This window comes from Pleurodeles waltl, chromosome 9 (assembly GCF_031143425.1).
Source record: "Pleurodeles waltl isolate 20211129_DDA chromosome 9, aPleWal1.hap1.20221129, whole genome shotgun sequence".
NCBI lineage: Eukaryota > Metazoa > Chordata > Amphibia > Caudata > Salamandridae > Pleurodeles > Pleurodeles waltl.
Genome location: NC_090448.1, coordinates 678,351,777 through 678,372,112, shown reverse-complemented (window position 1 = coordinate 678,372,112; position 20,336 = coordinate 678,351,777). Strand labels below are relative to the sequence as shown.

Here is a 20,336-nt window from a genome sequence, read left to right as displayed (position 1 = left end):
TAACACACACAGCGCGCACACACACAGCGCCATCTGCTCTCACCCCACCCCAGTAACACACACAGCGCGCACACACACAGCGCCATCTGCTCTCACGCCTACCCCAGTAACACACACAGCGCCATCTGCACACAGCGCCATCTGCTCTCACCCCTACCCCAGTAACACACACACACAGCGCACACACACAGCGCCATCTGCTCTCACGCCTACCCCAGTAACACACACACACAGCGCACACACACAGCGCCATCTGCTCTCACGCCTACCCCAGTAACACACACAGCGCGCACACACACAGCGCCATCTGCTCTCACGCCTACCCCAGTAACACACACACACAGCGCACACACACAGCGCCATCTGCTCTCACCCCTACCCCAGTAACACACACAGCGCGCACACACACACAGCGCCATCTGCTCTCACCCCTACCCCAGTAACACACACAGCGCGCACACACACAGCGCCATCTGCTCTCACCCCACCCCAGTAACACACACAGCGCGCACACACACAGCGCCATCTGCTCTCACCCCACCCCAGTAACACACACAGCGCGCACACACACAGCGCCATCTGCTCTCACGCCTACCCCAGTAACACACACACACAGCGCACACACACAGCGCCATCTGCTCTCACCCCTACCCCAGTAACACACACAGCGCGCACACACACAGCGCCATCTGCTCTCACCCCTACCCCAGTAACACACACAGCGCGCACACACACAGCGCCATCTGCTCTCACCCCACCCCAGTAACACACACAGCGCGCACACACACAGCGCCATCTGCTCTCACCCCACCCCAGTAAAACACACACACAGCGCACACACACAGCGCAATCTGCTCACACGCCTACCCCAGTAACACACACTACATTAAAAACAAATAAATAAATAACCAAAGAGCCTTACCTGACTCAAAGCACTGTAAAGATGCCACAAATCTGGAACAGCAGGCAGGCAGGCGGGCAGCAGACGTGGAGCCGGTGACAGGAAGCAGACGACCAAAGCCCCATAAAAGTTAGCTGCAAGCGCTGACTTTTATGGGGCTTTGGCTTCCACAGATCGTCAGGGCAACGCAATAAACAATGGCCGCCGTATGTAAACATAGAGGAGGGCCGCGGGAGCATGCTCCCGCGGCCCTCCTCTATGTTTACATACGGCGGCCATTGTTTATTGCGTTTGGTGTGCGTCTCGCGGTCGCGGGCCGCCAAGTTAGGTCCGTGGGGCCGCTGGCGGCCCGCGGGCCGTACTTTGAGTACCGGTGCCTTAGAGGGTCTCAGCAAGTTTGCCAGGGTTCGGCCTGGTCGTTCCCCCTTCCGCTATCGCCGGGCAATCACGTATTTGCCCAAGTAATGGGTTTCACGCTCTGCGAGGTCTCGGAACTCCTCTATGAGGCAGGCCCGCCATCTCCCACTATGCTGCATACAATGTATCATGTAGGTGTGATCCAGCTTCGCCAGTGCCTCCTCCACCCTGGATAGTCTGTTACGGTTATCGTGCAGGATTCCCACTTGTTTTGCTATGCAGACCCCTCTTACGTAGGCTTTAAAAGCTTCCCACAATGTATTATGTCAGGATACTGTGCCTTTGTTGAGAGTGAAGTACTCTGTAATCGGTTTTTGGAATTCGGTGCAGAAGGGCGCGTCTTGTAAAGATATGGTGGGGAATCTCCATTTATGCTCTCACTGGACTGTCTGTGGAATGTTACAGAGGAGTCTGACTGGGGAGTGGTCTGATAATGTGCATGGGAGATGTGTGATATTGTCTGCTCAGAGTGTGACGGTGCCCGTGACCAGCCAGTAATCTATCGACGTCCAAGTGTTGTGTGGGGCCGAATAGAATGTAGAATCCAGGGCATGCATGTTTTGTAAGCGCCAGGGGTCCTGTAAACTGTGTATTTCACAAATGTCTTTCAGAATCAGCAGGGATTTGGGTTTGACAGTGGGGCTTTTCGCTGTAGTGTCAAGGAGTGTGTCCATAATCATATTGAAATCTCTGCCCATAATAATGTGATCTGTTTCTATTTGGTCTATTCAGGGCAGCAGGGTGCGGAAAAATTCTGGGGCGTCTGTATTCGGGGCATAGATATTCACTAACAGGACTTGATGTCCGGCTAACATCCCTGCCACCAATATATATTTACCCTGATCATCTGTCAAGGTGGAGAGGGGATGGAATGGCAGGTTTCGGTGTATTAACTTGCAGACCTCACGAGAGTATGAGCTATAAAATGAGAAATATCTGTGAGGGCCCCAGCTAGCTGCAAAGCTGTGTGTATCTTACGGTGGGAGGTGGCTCTTCTGCAGGAATGCTACCTGCGCCCCTTGTCTAGTCGGATATTGCAGCACCTGCTTGCCCTTGCAATGATTATTCAGACCCCGAATATTCCATGATACAAAGGCAGTCTCTAGAACAGCCCGACTGTCAGTGCTACCACCTGTCATTTATTGGGGCGTGTGTGCGAGTCTGATGCAATAAAAGTGTATGCGTGCATGTCTGGCCCACTGTCAGCACCTAGATCGTCCAACTTGGATGAACATGTCCATACTGGTTCTGAGTATCCGGTGGGGACCCCCAGTGTCCCCCCAGTGTACCCCCAGGTCCTTTATCATTGCGTTTGGCAAGTGTTTTACAAAGGTCCATGGCATAGGATTGGCTTTCCAATATGCGTATTTTGCCATTTACATCGACCTATGACCGTGCAGGATATAACATCTCATTTGCGCAGTTGTAGTTTCGCCTCCGCGTATTTGCCTCATGCCTCCTGCACTGCAATTGTGAAATCAGTTAATATTGACCACAACATGCCCTGGTATTGTAGGGAGCCTTTTTCTCTTGCCCGGTGCACGACAGTATCGCGGTCCCTGAAATTAAGCTGGCGGGCCAAGATGGATCTCACTGGCACCCCGGGCGCGGTCCCAGTGTTCTGTGGGCTCCTTCTACTACAAACGTAGCAGTGAAGTTGTCTTGGCCTAGAACTCCACTAACAGGGTCTCTACAAAGACGTCCAAGCGACCAGTGTTGGTGCACTCTGCAATTCCTAGAATGCGGATGTTGTTCCATCAAACTTGGGCTTCCAGATACTCGTTCCTGGCTGCCACTATGCAGAGCATATTCTCCATCCGTTCAAGACATTTCTCCATTTTGTTTGCCCCATCGTCTAGGTTGGAGATATGGTCTTTGACTCCCTGTATTCTGGTGTCCTGTTTATCCATTCTGTCTTTCATCTTATCGAGGCGGGAGTCTAGTGTGTCAAATCTGGCATCTAGCACCCTAAATCCAGATCTCAACTCAGCCACAACTGTATCCCAGTCCGTGGTTTGGGCTGTTTCCGGGCCCCCAGCAGAATCTCTCCTGCCATGCTTCTGTCTGTCAACGTGGCGCGGCCTCGCAAACGTGAGTTTCTACTGCTTAGACTCCCCCTTGATCATGGTCAGTGCACTGCAAATTGTCGCAAATTGTAGTCTCCTTCACAGCACAGCACCCGTACCCGGGGCACTACCACGGTGTCTGCAGCCACCCGTGTATTTCTCATTTAATCTGCACGGGTATCATCGGGAGAGGAGTCGCCGAAAGCTATGTACCAAAGAGGGGGGTCATTTTCACTCCAGTTAGGTAACACTCCAGCTCTGTCGTAGGATCCATGCCCCCATCATGATCCATCATGATCCCTCGTCCCTGTGTGTGGGCAGCAGACTGCACCAGATGGCCTGTCTGCCCCGCCCCCTGAGGCTCGCTCGTGGTCCCTATCACAGTGGGGGTTCCGGAGCACTGAGTTGGGCCACTAGGCACGGACCGCAGCACCACAGGTGTTGCGATGGTGGGTCCCCAGCCCTGGTCATGAGCGGCCCTCCCTCCCACCTCTCCAGGATCACCCTCGGCCCCTGTCACCGCAGCGCCTCCGGAGCACGTGGCAGGTTGGAAAGGACTACGAGCGGTCCCCCGGTCAGTCACCTCACGTCCGGCCCGTTCTTCCGCCACATGTTCAGGTGGCCTCTTGGCACCTCGGGCAGGTCCAGTCTAGGTCTGCTCCGCTGGCTTCAATTTCACAGCAGAAGGAGATCGCTTGTCGGAGCTCCAGCGCCTTGCAGCCATGTTGGTCGCGGCATACCTACTCCCCCACCCCCTGGGTTCCCAGACGTATGATGGGCAAGCCTCTTAATAAGACTGCACCAGAGGCTGCAGGGCGATACCAGGTAACCCCACATTTTAATATTCCACCTTGTGGAAATGAAAACTACCATAGGCAGGCATCCTTTGGTTCAGGCCATGAAGGAAACCATGGTCAATAACAGTAGATTCATGGGGTCACGTGAGATAACATGGTGCAAGATCATTCCTCACTATTTATGGCAGGGGAACTGCCCTGCAGGTTAGTTAAGTGCTAAGCCAAAGTTTACAGAGGACAGAGGCTGAGGTTTTACGAGGCATAGCCTGATCAATGTGCATACTAAAGGATATTTTGCAGAAGGTTGGGTCTACCTATCAGAAGTGGGCATGGATATATTCCCTCATGGACTTGCAGGAGGTACTAGAAGCAGCAAGTTGTAGGCAAAAGGGGTCAGAGGAAATAGTTAAGGCATCTTGGGAGACGGAGACAATGGCAGTCTCTGTGGTTTGGCGGAGTTACGGGGCGATCCAAAGGATTTCAGTGCTGAAAATATCTAGGGAGAGAGCACAAAAGGGGTGCTCTATGCCGACTCTCTGCGAGTCTTTAAGGCAGGACCCGGGGTTGAAAGCATTAGTCTCAAGGGCAGTTGTAAACCTAAATGACTGTGGGCTTGACTTTTAATGCTCTGCCCCTCTGCTTGAGCTCTGATTCCTGGACTATAGGGGGTTCAGAGTTTGGGGAAACCCTGAAAGGTATAGCGCCTGATGGTGTGTCATCCAGGTGCTTTCTGGCTGATCAGGTGGGCAGTCAGCATAGGTTGCAAACCGCTGCCTGCCCTTGATTAACCTGCGAGTTAACCCATAACCTTGCCTTGCCTACATATGAAAAATAAGCCAGCAGCAAAGTTTCTTCTCCAACACTAACTGGTGGGTATTGTCTTTGGTCCTGTTGTCTTTACTCTACGGTATATGCTTTTCAACCAGGACAATATGTGTAAGGTGGGCTATAGGATCTTGGTGCTATGGAGCTGGATGAGTCGGTCACAGAGCAACATTTTGGCAGGCAGTGGGTTAGCGCCGCATTGCTCTGTCTTACAGCACGCTCCTCTCTCCATGTCCTTTAGGGCTGGGGGGCTCAGCGATACAGATGGTGAAGGGAGCCTACCACGACCACACACTCCTCAGTTCAGGGAAAGCCATTTCTGGGGTGTGTTTGATGCTTTTGGGGGGGTTAAATACATGGCACCGCCAGGCTCCCTCCACATTAAGGGACAATTTGATACAAACCCATCCTACCATTTTGTAGTAATGACTACAGATACGGCAGAAGGTTTACCAATATAATCTTTATTTATGGTGAAGTAAAGGAGCTGCCAAGGAAGTGCACGCAAGTACCGTCAGCTTCCAGGTCCAGCCTTTAGTAACTGTCTGATTTGAAACCAACATTCTAATCAAACACAGAACTATGCAAGACAGAACATTCCATTCCAGGCAACCTAACCCAACACATTTACCCACAAAGGTAAGATATAACACATCATACCTTCTCAGCACACAAAACACTAATACCATACAACACCTACACACACAAAACATCAAGACAATCCCAAAGGCAACCGCAACAGAACAGCATAAGGTACTTTAACATAACCCACAACAATTAAACAATGACAAAACCTCACACACAACATCAACCACGGCACAACAAACCTCAGAGAAAAGTACAACAGATAAAATATAGCAGTTAGCAACCAGAAAAACTAAAAAAGGGATTCATGTAAAAATCCTAATTGGTTTAGCAACTTTATTTGAACTCCTACGCAGAGGAGGAAAAACCATTTCAGATATAGGGTTACTGGAAGTGTAATTAAAATCAGAAGAACCTAGGGAAATGACTTTACCACCACCCTGGTCATGCACCTCTTCTCCCACTTTCAACACCAATGAGAGGTTCCACCAATAACCCCCAGCAACTCAAATCAATCAATCAATTAATCAGGATTTTGTAAAGGGCACTACTAACCCGTGACGGTCTCAAGGCGCTGCTGAGGGGGGTTGGGGGAAGAGAAAGGGGGGAGGTGCTGCTACTGTTTGAACAGCCAGGTCTTGAGAAGTTTCCCAAAGGTAAGGAGGTCTTTGGTCTGCCGCAGGTGGGTGGGAAGAATGTTCCACGTTTTGGCGGTGAGATGCGAGAATAATCTACCGCTGGTTGTAGTTCTGCAGACGCTTGCGACCGTTGCAAGGACGAGGTCGGCGGAGCAGAGATGCCTGGTCGGGTGTAGGAGAGCCGTCTGTTGAGGTATTTTGGTCCAGTGTTGTGCAGTGCTTTGTGAGCGCAGGTGAGGTGTTTGAAGGTGATTCTCTTGTTGACTGGGATCCAGTGCAGGTTTCTCAGGTGGTCTGTGATGTGGCAGTGGAGGGGGATGTCCAGGATGAGGCGTGCAGAGGCGTTCTGGATGCGTTACAGCCTCTTCTGGAGTTTGGCCGTGGTTCCTACGTAGAGGGCATTTCCGTAGTCCAGTTTGTTGCTTACGAGGGCTTGGGTGACTGTTCTTCTGGTTTCGGTGGGTATCCATTTGTAGATCTTTCGGAGCATGCAGAGGGTGTTGAAGCAGGAGAAGGAGATGGCGTTGACTTGCTGGGTCATGGATAATGAGGAGTCCAAGATGAATCCTAGGTTGCGTGCGTGGTCGGTGGGAGTCGGAGTGGTTCCGAGAGTGGCAGGCCACCAGGAGTCATCCCATGTGGAGGGGGTGGAGCCAAAGATGAGGACTTCCATCTGGTCGGAATTGAGTTTGAGGCAGCTGCTCTTCATCCATTGGGCGAAGGCCTTCATTCCTTCGTGGAGGTTGATCTTGGCGCAGTCCTTGGTGAGGGAGAGGATCAGCTGGGTGTCATCGGCGTATGAGATGATGTTGAGGTTGTGGGATCGGGCGATGTTAGCTAGCGGGCCATGTAGACGTTGAAGAGGGCTGGGCTGAGGGATGGACCCTGGGGTATGCCTCAGATGATATCGGTGGCCTCTGAGCGGAATGGGGGGAGGCGGACTCTCTGGGTTCTGCCGGTGAGATAGGAGGTGTCCCAGTCCAGGGCTCTGTCGCGGATTCCTGCATTGCTGAGGCGTGAGCGTAGGGTGTGGTGGCAGTCGGTGTCTAACGTGGCCGAGCGGTTTCGCAGTTGTCCAGTATGGGTCTGATGTCATAGGTGGCTGCGATGAGGGCGGTTTCGGTACTGTGATTGCTGCGGAATCCAGATAGGAAAGGGTCCAATGTGCAGTTCTCCTCAAGGAAGTGGGTTAGTTGTCTGTTGACAGCCTTCTCAATGACTTTTGCCAGGAAGGGGAGCAGGGAGACAGGTCAGAAGTTCTTGAGGTCCTTTCGGTCTGCCTTGGGTTTTTTGAGGAGGGTGCTGATCTTGGCGTGTTTCCAGCTCTCCGGGAAGGTGGCGGACTCGAAGGAGCTTTTGATGATCTTCCGAAGTTGGGGTGCGATGATGGAGCTTGCTTTGTTGAGGATGTGGTGAGGGCACGGGTCAGATGGCGAGCCGGAGTGGATGGTGTTCATGATTTCGATGGTGTCGTTGTTGTTGACGGGGGTCCAGGAGAGCAGAAGGTTGGTCGGAGGTGAATATGTGGTGTTGGTGGTTGCCAGGGGGGTCTGGGTGCTGAAGCTGTCGTGCAAGTCTGCAATCTTGCGGCTAGGGAGTCGCAGAGGTCTTGGGATGGCAGGATGTCGTTGGCGTTGGAGCTGGGGTTGGAGAGTTCCTTCACGATGTTGAAGAGCTCCTTGTGGCTGTGTGCGTTGTTGTTGATTCCGTCTTTGAAGGAGGTTCTCTTGGCGGCTCGGATGAGTTGGTGGTGTCTGCGGATTGCATTTTTGAAGGCTGTGTGGTTGTACAGAGTCTGATCTTGGCGCCACTTTGTTCCGAGTCTTCGGAAGGTTTGCTTAGATTCGTGGAGGTCGGCGGTAAACCAGAAGGCCTTTCTGTCAGTGCATCTGTTGGAGGGATTCTTGATTGGGGCGAGAGTATTGGCACAGGTGTCGACCCATTGCCTGAAGTTGTGGGCAGCTGCGTCAGTGTCAGTGGTGTAGATGGGTGGGTTCCGGGAGAGGATCGCAATAAGTTGGTCTTCGGTGACCCTGTTCCAACTGCGGTGAGTAATCCGTTGTGGGTAGTGGTATGTTGTGGGTTTCTTGAAGGAGAAGTGGATGCAGCGGTGATCTGTCCAGTGGAGTTCGGTGGTGTGGCTGAAGGAGACGTGATTGCTGGTAGAGAAAATAGGGTCGAGTATGTGTCCTGCAGAGTGGGTCGGTGTTGTGACAAGCTGTTTGAAGTCTAGGTTGGAGAGGTTGTCAAGCAGGATGGCGATGTTGTTGTCGTTGGTGTTCTCGAGGTGGAAGTTTAAGTCCCTGAGGAGTATGCAGTCAGTGGATGCTAGAGCGTGCATGCTGATGACATTGGTGATGGAGCTGCTGAACTGCTGTCGGGGGCCTGTAGATGAGGGTCCCTTGGCAGGTGGTGTTTGGGCTGGTGTGGATCTGGAAGTGCAGGTGTTCGGTGGCGCTGAGGGTGTCTTTGGTGCTGGTCGTGATCCTGAGGGTGTTCTTGTGGATGATGGCGATACCTCCTCCTGGTTTGTTGGAGCGGTCCCTGCAGGTGATCTTGTAGCCGTCCGGGATGGCTATGGTGATGTCAGGTGCTGAGGAGGGGGTTCATCCAGGTCTCGGTCAGTAAGCGACTTCTGGGGAGGCTGAGTCGAGTAGATTCCATAGCTCTACTGCGTGCTTGTGGACGGAGTGGGTGTTGAGGAGGATACATCTGAGATGGTTGCGTCCTGCCTTGGTGGGTGGGTCGTTGGCGTGGAGGCTGATGAAGGTGCAGTTCCGACAGGAGAAGGGTCCGCAGGTGGTCTGCAGGAAGGCTTGAAGGAAAGCAGGAGAGCGGCCAGTGCTGAAGGCGCGGTGGGGGCGGCATCGTAGTGAAAATGTGCGTGGCGGCGGTGGTGGGGAGGGGAGCCAGGGGTTCTGGCGCTGGGCGCGGTCCAGGCGCAGACGGGTGCAGACGGGCTTGCCTTTGGCCGTGCAGCACCCGCCATTAAGTAGGGAGGTGGGAGGGAGGAGAGGACTGTTGGGAGGCGGGAGTGGAGGCAAAAAACGGCACGAAAAAGGGGCTGGTGCTGCAAAAAGGGGGCGGGCCGCAGGGGCAGCAGCAGAGGGGGAGAGAGGGGGGAACAGCGAAAGTGAGAGAAAGCGGAGTGAGAGAAAAACGAGGAATAGAGTAGCGCAAAGCAAAAGGAGCACAAAGAGACAGAATTGAAGCAGAGCAGACAGCAAAGCAGAGAAAGGAGGAGAAAAGGAGGAGAGAGGCAGCAGGTAGCCTAGTAGGAAAGCAGAGCTCTCCCACTAGACACAAGGGATGAGGCGCAGGCAGAAGCCTGCAGGAGGAGGAGGGCCTTCAACTCCTGACAGGGACAGGAGTTTAGAGGAGCCAGGGAAAGGGCTCTACATGCAAGGTGGAGCCACGGGAGGCAGGGGCAGTGCACTGACCAGGTCAGTAGTATTGCTCAGCGTACCACGCAGCGGCCACCATTAAGTAGGGAGGTGCGGGGGAGGAGAGGACAGCTGGGAACGAAAAATGGCACAAAAAGGGGGAGGGCCGCAAAAAGGGGACGGGGCTGCGGGGAGCAGCTGCGGCAGGGGAGAGAAAGAGGAGGAGAGTGAAAGTTAGCGCGAGAGAGCAGAGTGAGAGAAAAACAAGGAAGAGAATAGCGCAAAGCAAAAGGAGCACAAAGGGACAGAAGTGAAGCAGAGCACAGAGCAAAGCAGAGAAAGGGGGCGGGGCCGCGGGGCAGCAGCGGAAGGGAGAGGGGGGCGACCTTTGATTACTATTAGAAGAAATGCCCATTTCCAATCCCTGGTCGACATTCCCTGGCAGGCCTACATATTCCCCCAGATAGACCTATGGGGGAAACGATGTAAGATGTGATCTTGTACCTGCTACTAGTCTTGGGGCAGGCTGTGCGTATCAAGCCAGTGGAAGGTTGGCAATGGATTAAAATGTAAACTCTGCAGAGGCTGGGTCTGGATCATCGAATACGGCTGTAATTACTAAAGCCGGAGTACAAGGTCAATCATAGGGCATTCAGGAGAATGGGCAAACCCGAATTAGGGGTTCTTCAAGGAACGCTAATGGTGGTAATTGCGTCCAAGTTGTGCAGGCCATCCCGTTTGTAACCCCACAGTGCTTCTTCTCCCCCCTGTTTCATGCCCATATGTCTTGGTGTTTGCAGGTGTGCCGCCCCTGAGGGAAGATCAAATTGAATCCTGGCTGCAGGTTCGAAACAAGGTGATACACTGGTTTTGCAGACACAAGAATTTTAATACCGCATGGACAAAAAAATAATAATAATGATTCATCAAGTTGGTTAGATTGGTTCACATGAGAAAGATATAGGAGGGGATTGCTTGGTGATAAATTTTAAATCCCCCAATTTAGTGAGGAAATTGTTGAATACCGGGAGTAGGAGGAACACTGAATCCAATGTGGTAGCCTTGCAGCTGGGATATTTTTAGAAACCTCCCAGAATGGAGTTTCACTTGCCTGTGCCACCTCTCACGGTTGGTCAATTACCACAATCAGTATTGAAACATTTCCTGCCATAATAGGTTCACGGCGTGGGCTGACTGTAATGAAAGTGTATAACTTCGCGATAAGAGTTCTTCTCAAGCTCTTATCTTTCGGAATGGGCTTGGGGTAAAAGACACTCCTAGTAGCCCTTCAGATCCCATACACGAGAGGGCTTTATCATGCGGGGTGTAAGATGGTGGGTCGACAGACAGGCTTAATGCTCAGAAGAGTGTTTTAAGATCTGATGTCTTTAATAGGGAAAAGGGCTGTTTATGAATTTTAGGCTGGAATGTGGCAGGTATTCAAGTTAAACTGGCCTTTCTTGATTGGCAAGCGATTATTAAGGGCTTTGATATATTGTTTCTTCAAGAGGCTTGTGAAGTGAGTCCTATTGTTTTTTAAGGTTACTAGTGTTTTAATGTTCTAACTATTCCCTACCGCTCTGGTACAGCATCTGGTGGGCTATCAATTGGGATTAGTTTGCTATTGGGGGTGCAGAGGGTATATCCTCCCATAGGGAGTGTTGAGTGATTGCCCGTAAGGGGGCTCCTACTTTATATCTTGTTGATTTTTATAACAACAATTGTATTAATGTGCTGAATCGAAGTACATTGGGTCTGTCTGAGTATATTGCAAACATTGTACAAAAAAAGGTTTTTAGAGGCCATCAGATTTAACTTTGCCTCGTAGGTGATTTTAATTCCAATTTTTTTGACTCTGGGGATGGGGGAGAGGGCCCCCAGGAGGCTAGACCTGGACTCTAGAGGGGAAGAGCTGGTAGACTTTCCTGCTATAAATGATCTGCATGTTGCACTAGACCTTGTAGGGTCAGACAATGAGTGGAAACCTACTTATAGGGGGAGTGGCTGTGCCTCCAGAACTGATTACATGTTTGTCTCCCTTAACATAGTTAAACGGTTGATATCAGGGTACATGGTTATGGTGGATTATGGGGACCATGAACAGCTCGAATTAGCTTTTTATCTACCAGGTAGAGAGACTCTGAAGATTCTTGTGGGCCTCAGTAATATAACAACTTTTAGAGATAACCTTAGGCTCTGTTGGAAGGTATCTCATCCCCTGAACCATTTAGCCAAAGTGGTCTCTGAGAATATGGCCTTAGTGATCGACTACTTACAAGAGTGGGGGGGACGATGGCAGGATATTAGTCAAAAGTTTTATCGCTTTTTGTGCAAGATCTCTCAGTTGCTTTGTAAACCCTATAGGTCTCCCTCGCAGGTCCCATGTCCGCTTGATTGTCACAGTTCGCGTGCACATTGTTTGCTGTGTAAAGCCCTTAGTGCACACTCGAGAGATCAGGTTATTGAAGCTTCCTTGCGGAAACGGTAAAAAGTTGAGACGAGGAGGAGGCGGAATTAAATTATTTTTTCTCACTGGGATAAACTGGTGGGCTTGGCTTAATCTAGTGATAGTAAAATTTTGAGTACTGTGTACAACATTTGGTCTTCAGATAATTCATTAACCTCAACCAGCTGTCACATAAGTGGGGCAGATTGGGAGGCTCATTTTGTGTTAATCTATCAAGTCCCAGAAGTGTTTAGCATTAGGCCGGTTTTGAAGGTTCCTCCCGTATGGATAAAAATAATCAGTCCAAGAAGTGGTGATTACAATACAACAAAGTAAGGGGGAATCTCCTGGACCCGCCTGACTGCCCATTGACTTAATAAAATGTAAGACAGAGCTATGGTTGCCATTGTTGGCAAATGTATTCAATAAAAGTGGTGCCAGTATTCCTCCCTCTTGGTCACGTTCTGTGATTGTTACCGTATTTAAAAAGGGCAATCAGTCTAAGCCTGAATGTTATCGTCCAATATGGTTAACTGATATTCCTGCAAAAATTCTTGGTACAGTCATTTACAATAGGTTATTGGAATGGGTGCAACAGAACAGGGTCTTAAATGCGTGCGAGTATCGTTTTTGGGCTTGGATTGGTACAGTGGAACAGTGCCTAAATCTGAATCTAATTATTGGCAAATATACACTCATGAAACAGTGTTATTTATCTAGCTTTTATGGATCTCTCAATGGCGTTCGACTGCATCAATCAGTCCAAACCATGGAACCTTCTTTTAGAGATGGGCTTGGACCATAATTTACTGCATGTGATAATTGCACTATATACTAATACAAAGGCCATGGTGCGGTTCGGGGGGCAACCTACCTGGATATGTGGTTAGGCTGATCTGCAACATTAGTAGGCTTACTTACCTAACCAACTAAAGACCACACTTCCCTACAGTTATTTTTACTTGGCATACAACTTGGTAAACAGTAAGTGCATCACTATCTAGGTAGATATTGTTCTCTTGCCACATATCTAACCCTAAGAGGAGTTATTCTTCCCTCGAGTATGCCTCTTAACATGAGAAGGTACAAGCGAAAATGTGTAAGCAAGCACTTTAAGCACAAGGTATAAAGCAAAAGAAAATAAGTCAAAGACCCAGGCAAAATATTGATTTACAAACATGTGTACAATTGCCTTCTCTAGTTGAAACGTTTACTTTGATCTACTGGTGCATACGTTTAATAATGTTCTGATTCATTTTTCTTTTAATCTGGCAGCATGCAAAAGGAAAAGCACCTGTACCTACAGCTTATCCTTTATTTAACAATTAATAATTCCCACAGCTCTCTTTGTCAGTTAAGATTAGGTCAAAGAAGAATTAGAAAAACATGAAAATCCAAAAACAGCAAAATTGCAGTTAAATCCATAATGCATGCATGGTTAAATCGTGATGTAAGTCATTTGCCATTGCCAAAGCTGACACTCTTAATAGTGTGAGGGAAACAAAATCTGCTTTCCTCTAGGTTTTTAGCTGTATAATCACAGTATCCCCACAGCATGTAGCAGAAACAAATTAATTTCCCCTCTAAACGTGGGCACAATATCCATAGATTTACCTACTGCCTTTGGCTTAAACAGAAAATAGCTCAGTTCCCATGGACATTAGTGCGCCTGATCACGTAACATTCAAGTCTCAAGTAAATAACTCAGCAAGTTTAACTCTTAGGTAGCTAAAATAGGTTACGTAGTCAAGAAGGTTTAAATTACAAGAAATTATCTTAGCTCTGGGTTTCAACCAGGTTGCTCAAGGGCCAATAAAAGACTGTGTTTTGCATGGTTACTTGGTTGGACACATCAGCTTACTTTAAATTCGGTGCTGGCTCCTGCAAATGGTCAGATTTCCTGAAGTGACTGCAGTCAGAGTTCAAAGGGTTGATCATGGAGTAGGGTTTCCATGGAGGCTGAAAACATTCTTTAATTTTGGGTAGGAAATTCTTTAAAATGTCCTTTTATGTAACTACAGTATCGTAAAATGACACCTGATGCTGTGAAATAAGTATTTGTAGAACCAGACTTTAAATGTTAGGGAAAGTTGTTCCAATTAAATTACTACAACAGGACAAAATATTGATTTGCAGGAGTAAATATTTAAAATTAGGTTAATTTTATATTTTTAGTATTTCCAAATAAAAAAGAAGTATGGACATCTAGTGCACACATGGCAACAAACTAAGCAGGATGTGAGTATTAGAAACTTAAAAAATATCTCAATGGTTAACTGGTGCTTCTTTATTTCCACTGGACAAAGCAGCCTGCATGGAGGACATGCACAGTCTCTAATAGGGGTTTGGAGAACTGCCGACCGAAGAGAGCTCTGTCCCCCAGGATTATTGGGGGAATGGTGGGTCCAGAGGACTGTGCACCTTTTTGGCAAAATAGCATTAAATGTTGTAGCTCAAGGGTATTTAGCTGGCTAGTTTGAGCTGCCACCCACCATTTTATGGCAGCCTAGTAGTTTAGGGGGGCGTTTTTGTTGCTAGTGGCTCTTCCAGCACAAGGGTTCGAATCCCACCAGTGCACTTTAAGTTGTGAAATTATTTAAAAATACTTAGCAGACGCAGCGCCTGTTCACCTAATGATACAAGCCTCAACAGGTGTAGCAGCCGCAGTGTTGGCTTGCTCATTGCATCGAGACAAACAGAGAGTCAGAAATAGCAGTTAGGTAATTGGGCCCAAGCTCGTGTGAGGAAGGGGCCTGAACGTGCTTAAGGGGTGGAATGAGGAGGGGTACGTATTAGGAGCTGCTGTCACTTGGTCAAATTCCCCCACCTGGGCACCCTGGCAGCCTCCAGTATATCAAGAGAGCCCGGGGGTGAAGGTTAGCCCCCAGGCAGGCATCAAAGCCAGGACCAGGCCGCAGAGCAGTGGTAGGCCCAGGTAATAAGGGAGGAGTATGGAGTCAGTGGGAGGTGGGCCACCGTTCAGAGCCGCTCCTGGCGGCAGTGTGAGAGAGGAGGCAGGGGCCACATACAACAGCAGTTTGACTGGTACAGGAAGTGCCAGGAAAGTGTGGAGGGGCAGGCCTATGAGGAGTTGCCCACTTCCATGACACACAGAGAAGCAGGATGGGCACAAGACAAGTCTCGTATATCCCTGGGAAAGAGGGTTTGGATAGATAGGGCCTCAGGGGCTGCGGTCACAGTGGCCGGGTTCCATGGGGCAGGGGGCTGGACAGTGAGGGAGCATGGGATATATGGAGAGACAGGGGCCAGGAAGGGATATTGGGCCGTGTGCACCCCATGTGTACAAAGGGGGGCTGGTGTCTGCCTTAGTGGTGGTGTTTTTAAGTGGTGCAAGGATGAAGGAAAAGAGGAGGAAGGGAATGAAGATGGGGCACAGTCTGGTAGAAGGGGCAGCTGGAGTTGGTAGGCGCAAACCCCACTGGGTTTACTCAAGGGTGGGTGGAGGCACTGGCGCAAGGAGGACAGCATACAGGTGTAGTCGAGGCAGGAAAGGCTTTAGTGAAGAGGCTGCACCCCTGGGGGCAGGGGTTGATAGGCAGGGAGTTTCAGGTAAGGGGTGGTGATGGCAGTATTAAGGAGGTTAGCGGAGTGTCAGGAAGATGGGAGCAGACGCTGAGGGGTCAAAGGCTTTGCACACCAGACCTATCCTCTTTTTTGCAGTTGGCAGGACATCCTTGTGCGGCAGGCTCGGAAGAGCACAGTGTAGCTCAACAACCCTAAGGAGAAGTGAAGGCATGGCGCAGTTCGGTCAGCCAGACGGGTGTTGGCTGACACAAAAAGGTCAAGAGAGGCCGCCTCAGGCTACCAGCGAGCAAACACAGAGCATCTTCGACTGAAAGGACATATGGGTCACGATGGCCTGCAACAACAGAGCATCTGGGAGGGCTAGTTACGGCCCCTGAGAAGCAGATAGAATTTAACCCCATGGCCGGGCGCAATGTAGCATTATCAGGTGATGGTTCCACCATGCGCTGGGTGGGCAGTGGCGGATGAATTGGCAGACTGCATGGAGCTGGACTATATGGAAGACAGTCTTGAGGAATGTGAGGCTGTAGACAGCATTGCCTGTGATAGTGCAACAGAGATGATGGCAGTAAAGGACTGAACAGACTGGGGAATTGGGGCGAGATCCACTGACACGAGGTTAGCAGCAGGTGTTTTTCACTGGCAAGGCAGCAGGCTACAGAGAAGGCACAGACCTTAACAGCAGGTAAGGACACGAGGGCTACATGGATAGCCCTAGTTATGTTGTCAATTGAGTGGATGCTCGGAATGAGGAAAGTACAGTTACAGAAAAGACAGTATGTGAAGGTCACTTGGGTAAGTGGAAGGTGGATACAGGGGAAGCAGATGGTACACAAAAGAAGGCACACAGGAGGATGGTGGGACTACCACGCAGGCAGGGGTGTCAATGGGAACACAGCAGGGCAAGAAGGACAAAAACACAGAAATGAGTGCTGTGGGAGAGGCGGGGAGATGGACAACAGGAGAAGGTGGAAGTAGCCAATTACAAAGAAAGCAAAGAACTGAAAATAAAGAAACCACAGTGTATGGTGTTGACAAAACCATTGGGAGTACACCTTATGCTGTCCACAAAGGAGAAACTATAGAAGGGGGAATATGTTTAAATGTTTAAGCTGTTACATAGGGAACTCAGGGCCAACAGCCAAAGGTCAGGGAGGAACAACAGGACCATGCTGGGATTTTAATAAGAAGCTGTGCATGCAGGAATATTGCAAGTTCTGGCACGAGTGATCAAAATGCGCAGGGAGCCATGCACTTGTTCACTGTTTTAGCACTACAGGGGATCAGCAGGTGGGGGAGCAATCAGAAGGATATACAGGACAGTAACACCAGAATCAAGGGGGTTGAGGTGCACCCCATGGCAGGGGCTAGAGGGGAGGGATGGAGACACAATGACCTGGTGGAAGAGGCTAATACACCAGTCAAGCTGGACAAGCTGGATTTTTGGCTGCAACATTATGGTAATAGGGAGGAAGCACCAGCACTTAAGGACGGGTTTCACTGTGGGTTCTGAAGTACAAAGGCCCAAGAGTAATGTGGTGGGCTGAAAAACTCAGACGTCAGAGGACAACTGCAAGTGATGCGGAACAAGTTACAGAAAGAAGTTCAGGAAGGTAGGATGGCAGGTTCTTTTGATGACTGGCCACCGTCTAATCTAATCGAGTCACCTATATTTGTGGTCCCCAAAAAATAGCATGGCCAATTTCAGCTGATACAACACTTCTCTTGGCTCAATGGGCACTCAGGATTCACAATTGTGGGGAAGTTGGCAGGCACTGCATTCATGGGGAAACTGCTCCGAGGTTATGCTCTGTCAGCAGGGGAACTGAGGAAGAGTATATTGGAATGTTAAGCCAGGGACCACGGCCGTTGGGGGCTAAAACAAAAGCTGTTGAGTTGGCAGGTCTTTACGCAGGTGATCCAAGTTTTGCCAGCTACATGCTGCGTGGAAGAGGAAGCAACACTGTTCACTACCCTGATGGCTCAGATGTTTTTTGGTGCCTTTTAGGTGTCTGAACAGCTAGGGGGCAGTCAAAGCCTTCTATGGGAAGACAGTGATCGAAGAGGCTTTGGTAGGGATTCTGATATGACGGCAGTGGTCAGAGTGCTTTGTAATATGGACAGAATTCATACATAGAAGAACTTGGGAAAGGTGCTACCAAGCCTGTGAAAACTGATAAGGTCAGGGGGGAGATTAATTGGGAAATGAGAGGCTCCTATAGGGAGGAAGGTTTTGGCCGAGTGGCGCATTCTGACTTGAGATTCGAGAATATGGATTGTTTTAGGGGTGATGGAGTTCACCACTTTCCTGCTATGGGATGGAGCTTTATTTGCTGGAAATGAAGGACTTTTTAGCCTGGACCTTGAAATTACAGTGGTGACCAATTAGGACTGGAGGGGGAAAGCAGAAAAGTTATGTTAGTGCCTTTTTGCTGATTGGTGGCTGGCCGAGACGTTTGCATGGGTTTAGATAATGTTATTGCTGTTGCCATTGGGGAATCAGGCTGAAAAGGGGAGTGTGAAGGTCACACCAGAACAAAGCAGGAAGTTAAAGGTTATTTTTTAGGAAGTTACGTTTAATAGAGGTTTATAGATCCACTGATAAGCTATAGGAGAAGTGAAATACTTGTTGGTTTATGTTATCTGGGGGTGGGACACTTAGGGGAGAGGGTAGGAAACTTTTGTATAGTGAAGCTTCATTTTCACAAGGTGGAACGTCCAGGATTTTTTGTCATGTGCACCTGTTTCAATGAAAGCAGATTTTTTCACACCTACAAATGGGTCAGTGGGCTATGCTGCGCCTCTCTCACCCAACAGAGTTTGGGGAAAAGCTGACAGAAGAGAGGTCTGTCGCCTGGAAATACAAAGGGAATGGTGCTGTCCAGTTGTCTATGCACCTTTTGGGCTACATACCGTTAAAGGCTGTAGCCCCAGGGTATTTAAGAGGCCATTTTCGGCTGTCACCCACCATTTTATAGTTATATGATACGGTGGCAGCCCAGTAGTTGAGGGGGCGGTTTGTGTTGCCCCGTCCCCTCCCACCCCTTAGCTAAGGAAGAGTCGGACAATATGGTGGGAATTTGCACTAGGTTTTGGGTAGCTGTTGTCTGGGACAGGTACTCAGGGGGAAGGAGTTATTGTATGGTTGTTGCTTTGAGGCAGGTGCAGTGCTGGGTAGCAGCGGTTGGCTGAGAAATTTTAATGGGTTTAGCTAATGTTATTTTTGTTGCCATCGGCAAACCAGGCTGAAAGGAAGGGTGTGAACAAGCTCACAACAGAACGAGGCAGAAATTTAAAGGTTCAATTAAAGGAAGTTCAATTCAGTAAATGTTTATAGATCCACTGATAAGCAGTAGGGGAAGTTAAAAAGGTCATGATTACAGAGGTCAGTATGTTATGAGTTAATACTTGCTGCTTTGCGTTATCTGGGGGCGTGACATTTAGGGATGTAGAACAATTAGGTGACAAACTTTTGTATAGTGAGGTTTTAGTTTTGTAAGGCAGACTGCCCAGGAGTTTTTATGATCTGCACCTGTCAGGGTATTCCAGCTACCGACGCAGCAGCACTGATGGCATGACCCCACACAGCAGGTTCAACTGTAAAGCAGCAGCCAGTTGGGCTTTAAATCATGCAAGGCACTCTGGGAGGTAGAGTCCTCACAACATCTGTAGCTTCTAGGGTCTAGGTTCTATGGATTCCACAGCTGCTGACTTGGCGGAACATCCCAGGCACATAAAACAACTATGAGACAGAAAGAGGGAAAAAGTGGTACACAGCCATGGGCTCTAACCAGGTATCTTATCAAATGCATCCGTAAATCTAGAGCCATAAGCAGTGTGGCAGTTCCAGAAGTTTTACCATACAGATGCAAGGATATAATACCCCAGGGATGCGTTTCCTTGCTGTTTAGGTATGGGAAATTCAGTACCTTAATTTCTCACATCTCTTCTCATACAGATATACAATACAGGCACGGAAACTAGGGATCCTACTCTTTTTTAACTCTCAATCTGACTTCCATTCCATGTTGAAAGCACTCACCTCATTCTTCCTGCCCAGAAGAAGGTAGGTTGCAGTGACTTCATTGTATTTTTGAGTGTTCAGTGCTTCCTTGATCTCTTCTCGCGTGTAACCCATACCTACCATCACCTCTGGAAGAGAGAACAGGATTACAAAATGAAAATGGTTGTGTGGAAAGGTGAAGGAGGGAGTTTATATGTGACCTCGAGCAACAAAGTAAAGAGGCAGAGCAAGACGTGTTAAAGATGAGAGTGAGACGGGTGAAGGCAGGAGGGGGTAAAAAAGAAGGGGGAGGTGAGGATGTGAGAGCTGGTGAAGCAGGAGTGAGAGGTGAAAAAAGAACATGAAAGAGTGGATGGGAGCAAAAGGGGAAAATATAAAAGGGGGGGGTGGGAGAGAAAGAATGAAAGAAAGGATGTAGGATGAAGATGAACAAACAGAAAAACAGCAAGAGAATGGTGGAAGAGGATGTGACAGACAGAAAGAGCAAGCAGAAAAAAACTCTGATTAAGAAAGAAAATTAAAAAGGAAGGAGGGAGACTAACTCTGACATATGAAGGAAGGAAGAATGAGAGCTTGTGATCAGTAAACGCAAAAACAGCATCAAAGAGACAGCAAGGGCAGTGCATAAGAGGTGGTGACCAGATAGTGAAGAAGTGACAGGAAAGACTTAAGAAACTAGGTTATCCCTTTTTCCAAAGAGAAGCCAGT

The 20,336-nt window shown here is 49.2% G+C and overlaps 1 protein-coding gene across 2 annotated transcripts in view; it reads right to left on the bottom strand.

Moving 5' to 3' along the window:
* The window catches only part of MARK4 (microtubule affinity regulating kinase 4), a 691,585-nt gene that overhangs the window by 191,859 nt on the left and 479,390 nt on the right, over positions 1-20,336 (bottom strand). For both annotated transcript variants that reach the window (XM_069207758.1, XM_069207757.1), the window contains exon 11: positions 19,647-19,756. In XM_069207758.1, coding sequence (XP_069063859.1) covers positions 19,647-19,756 — 110 coding nt within the window. The remainder of the gene's footprint in view (positions 1-19,646; positions 19,757-20,336) is intronic.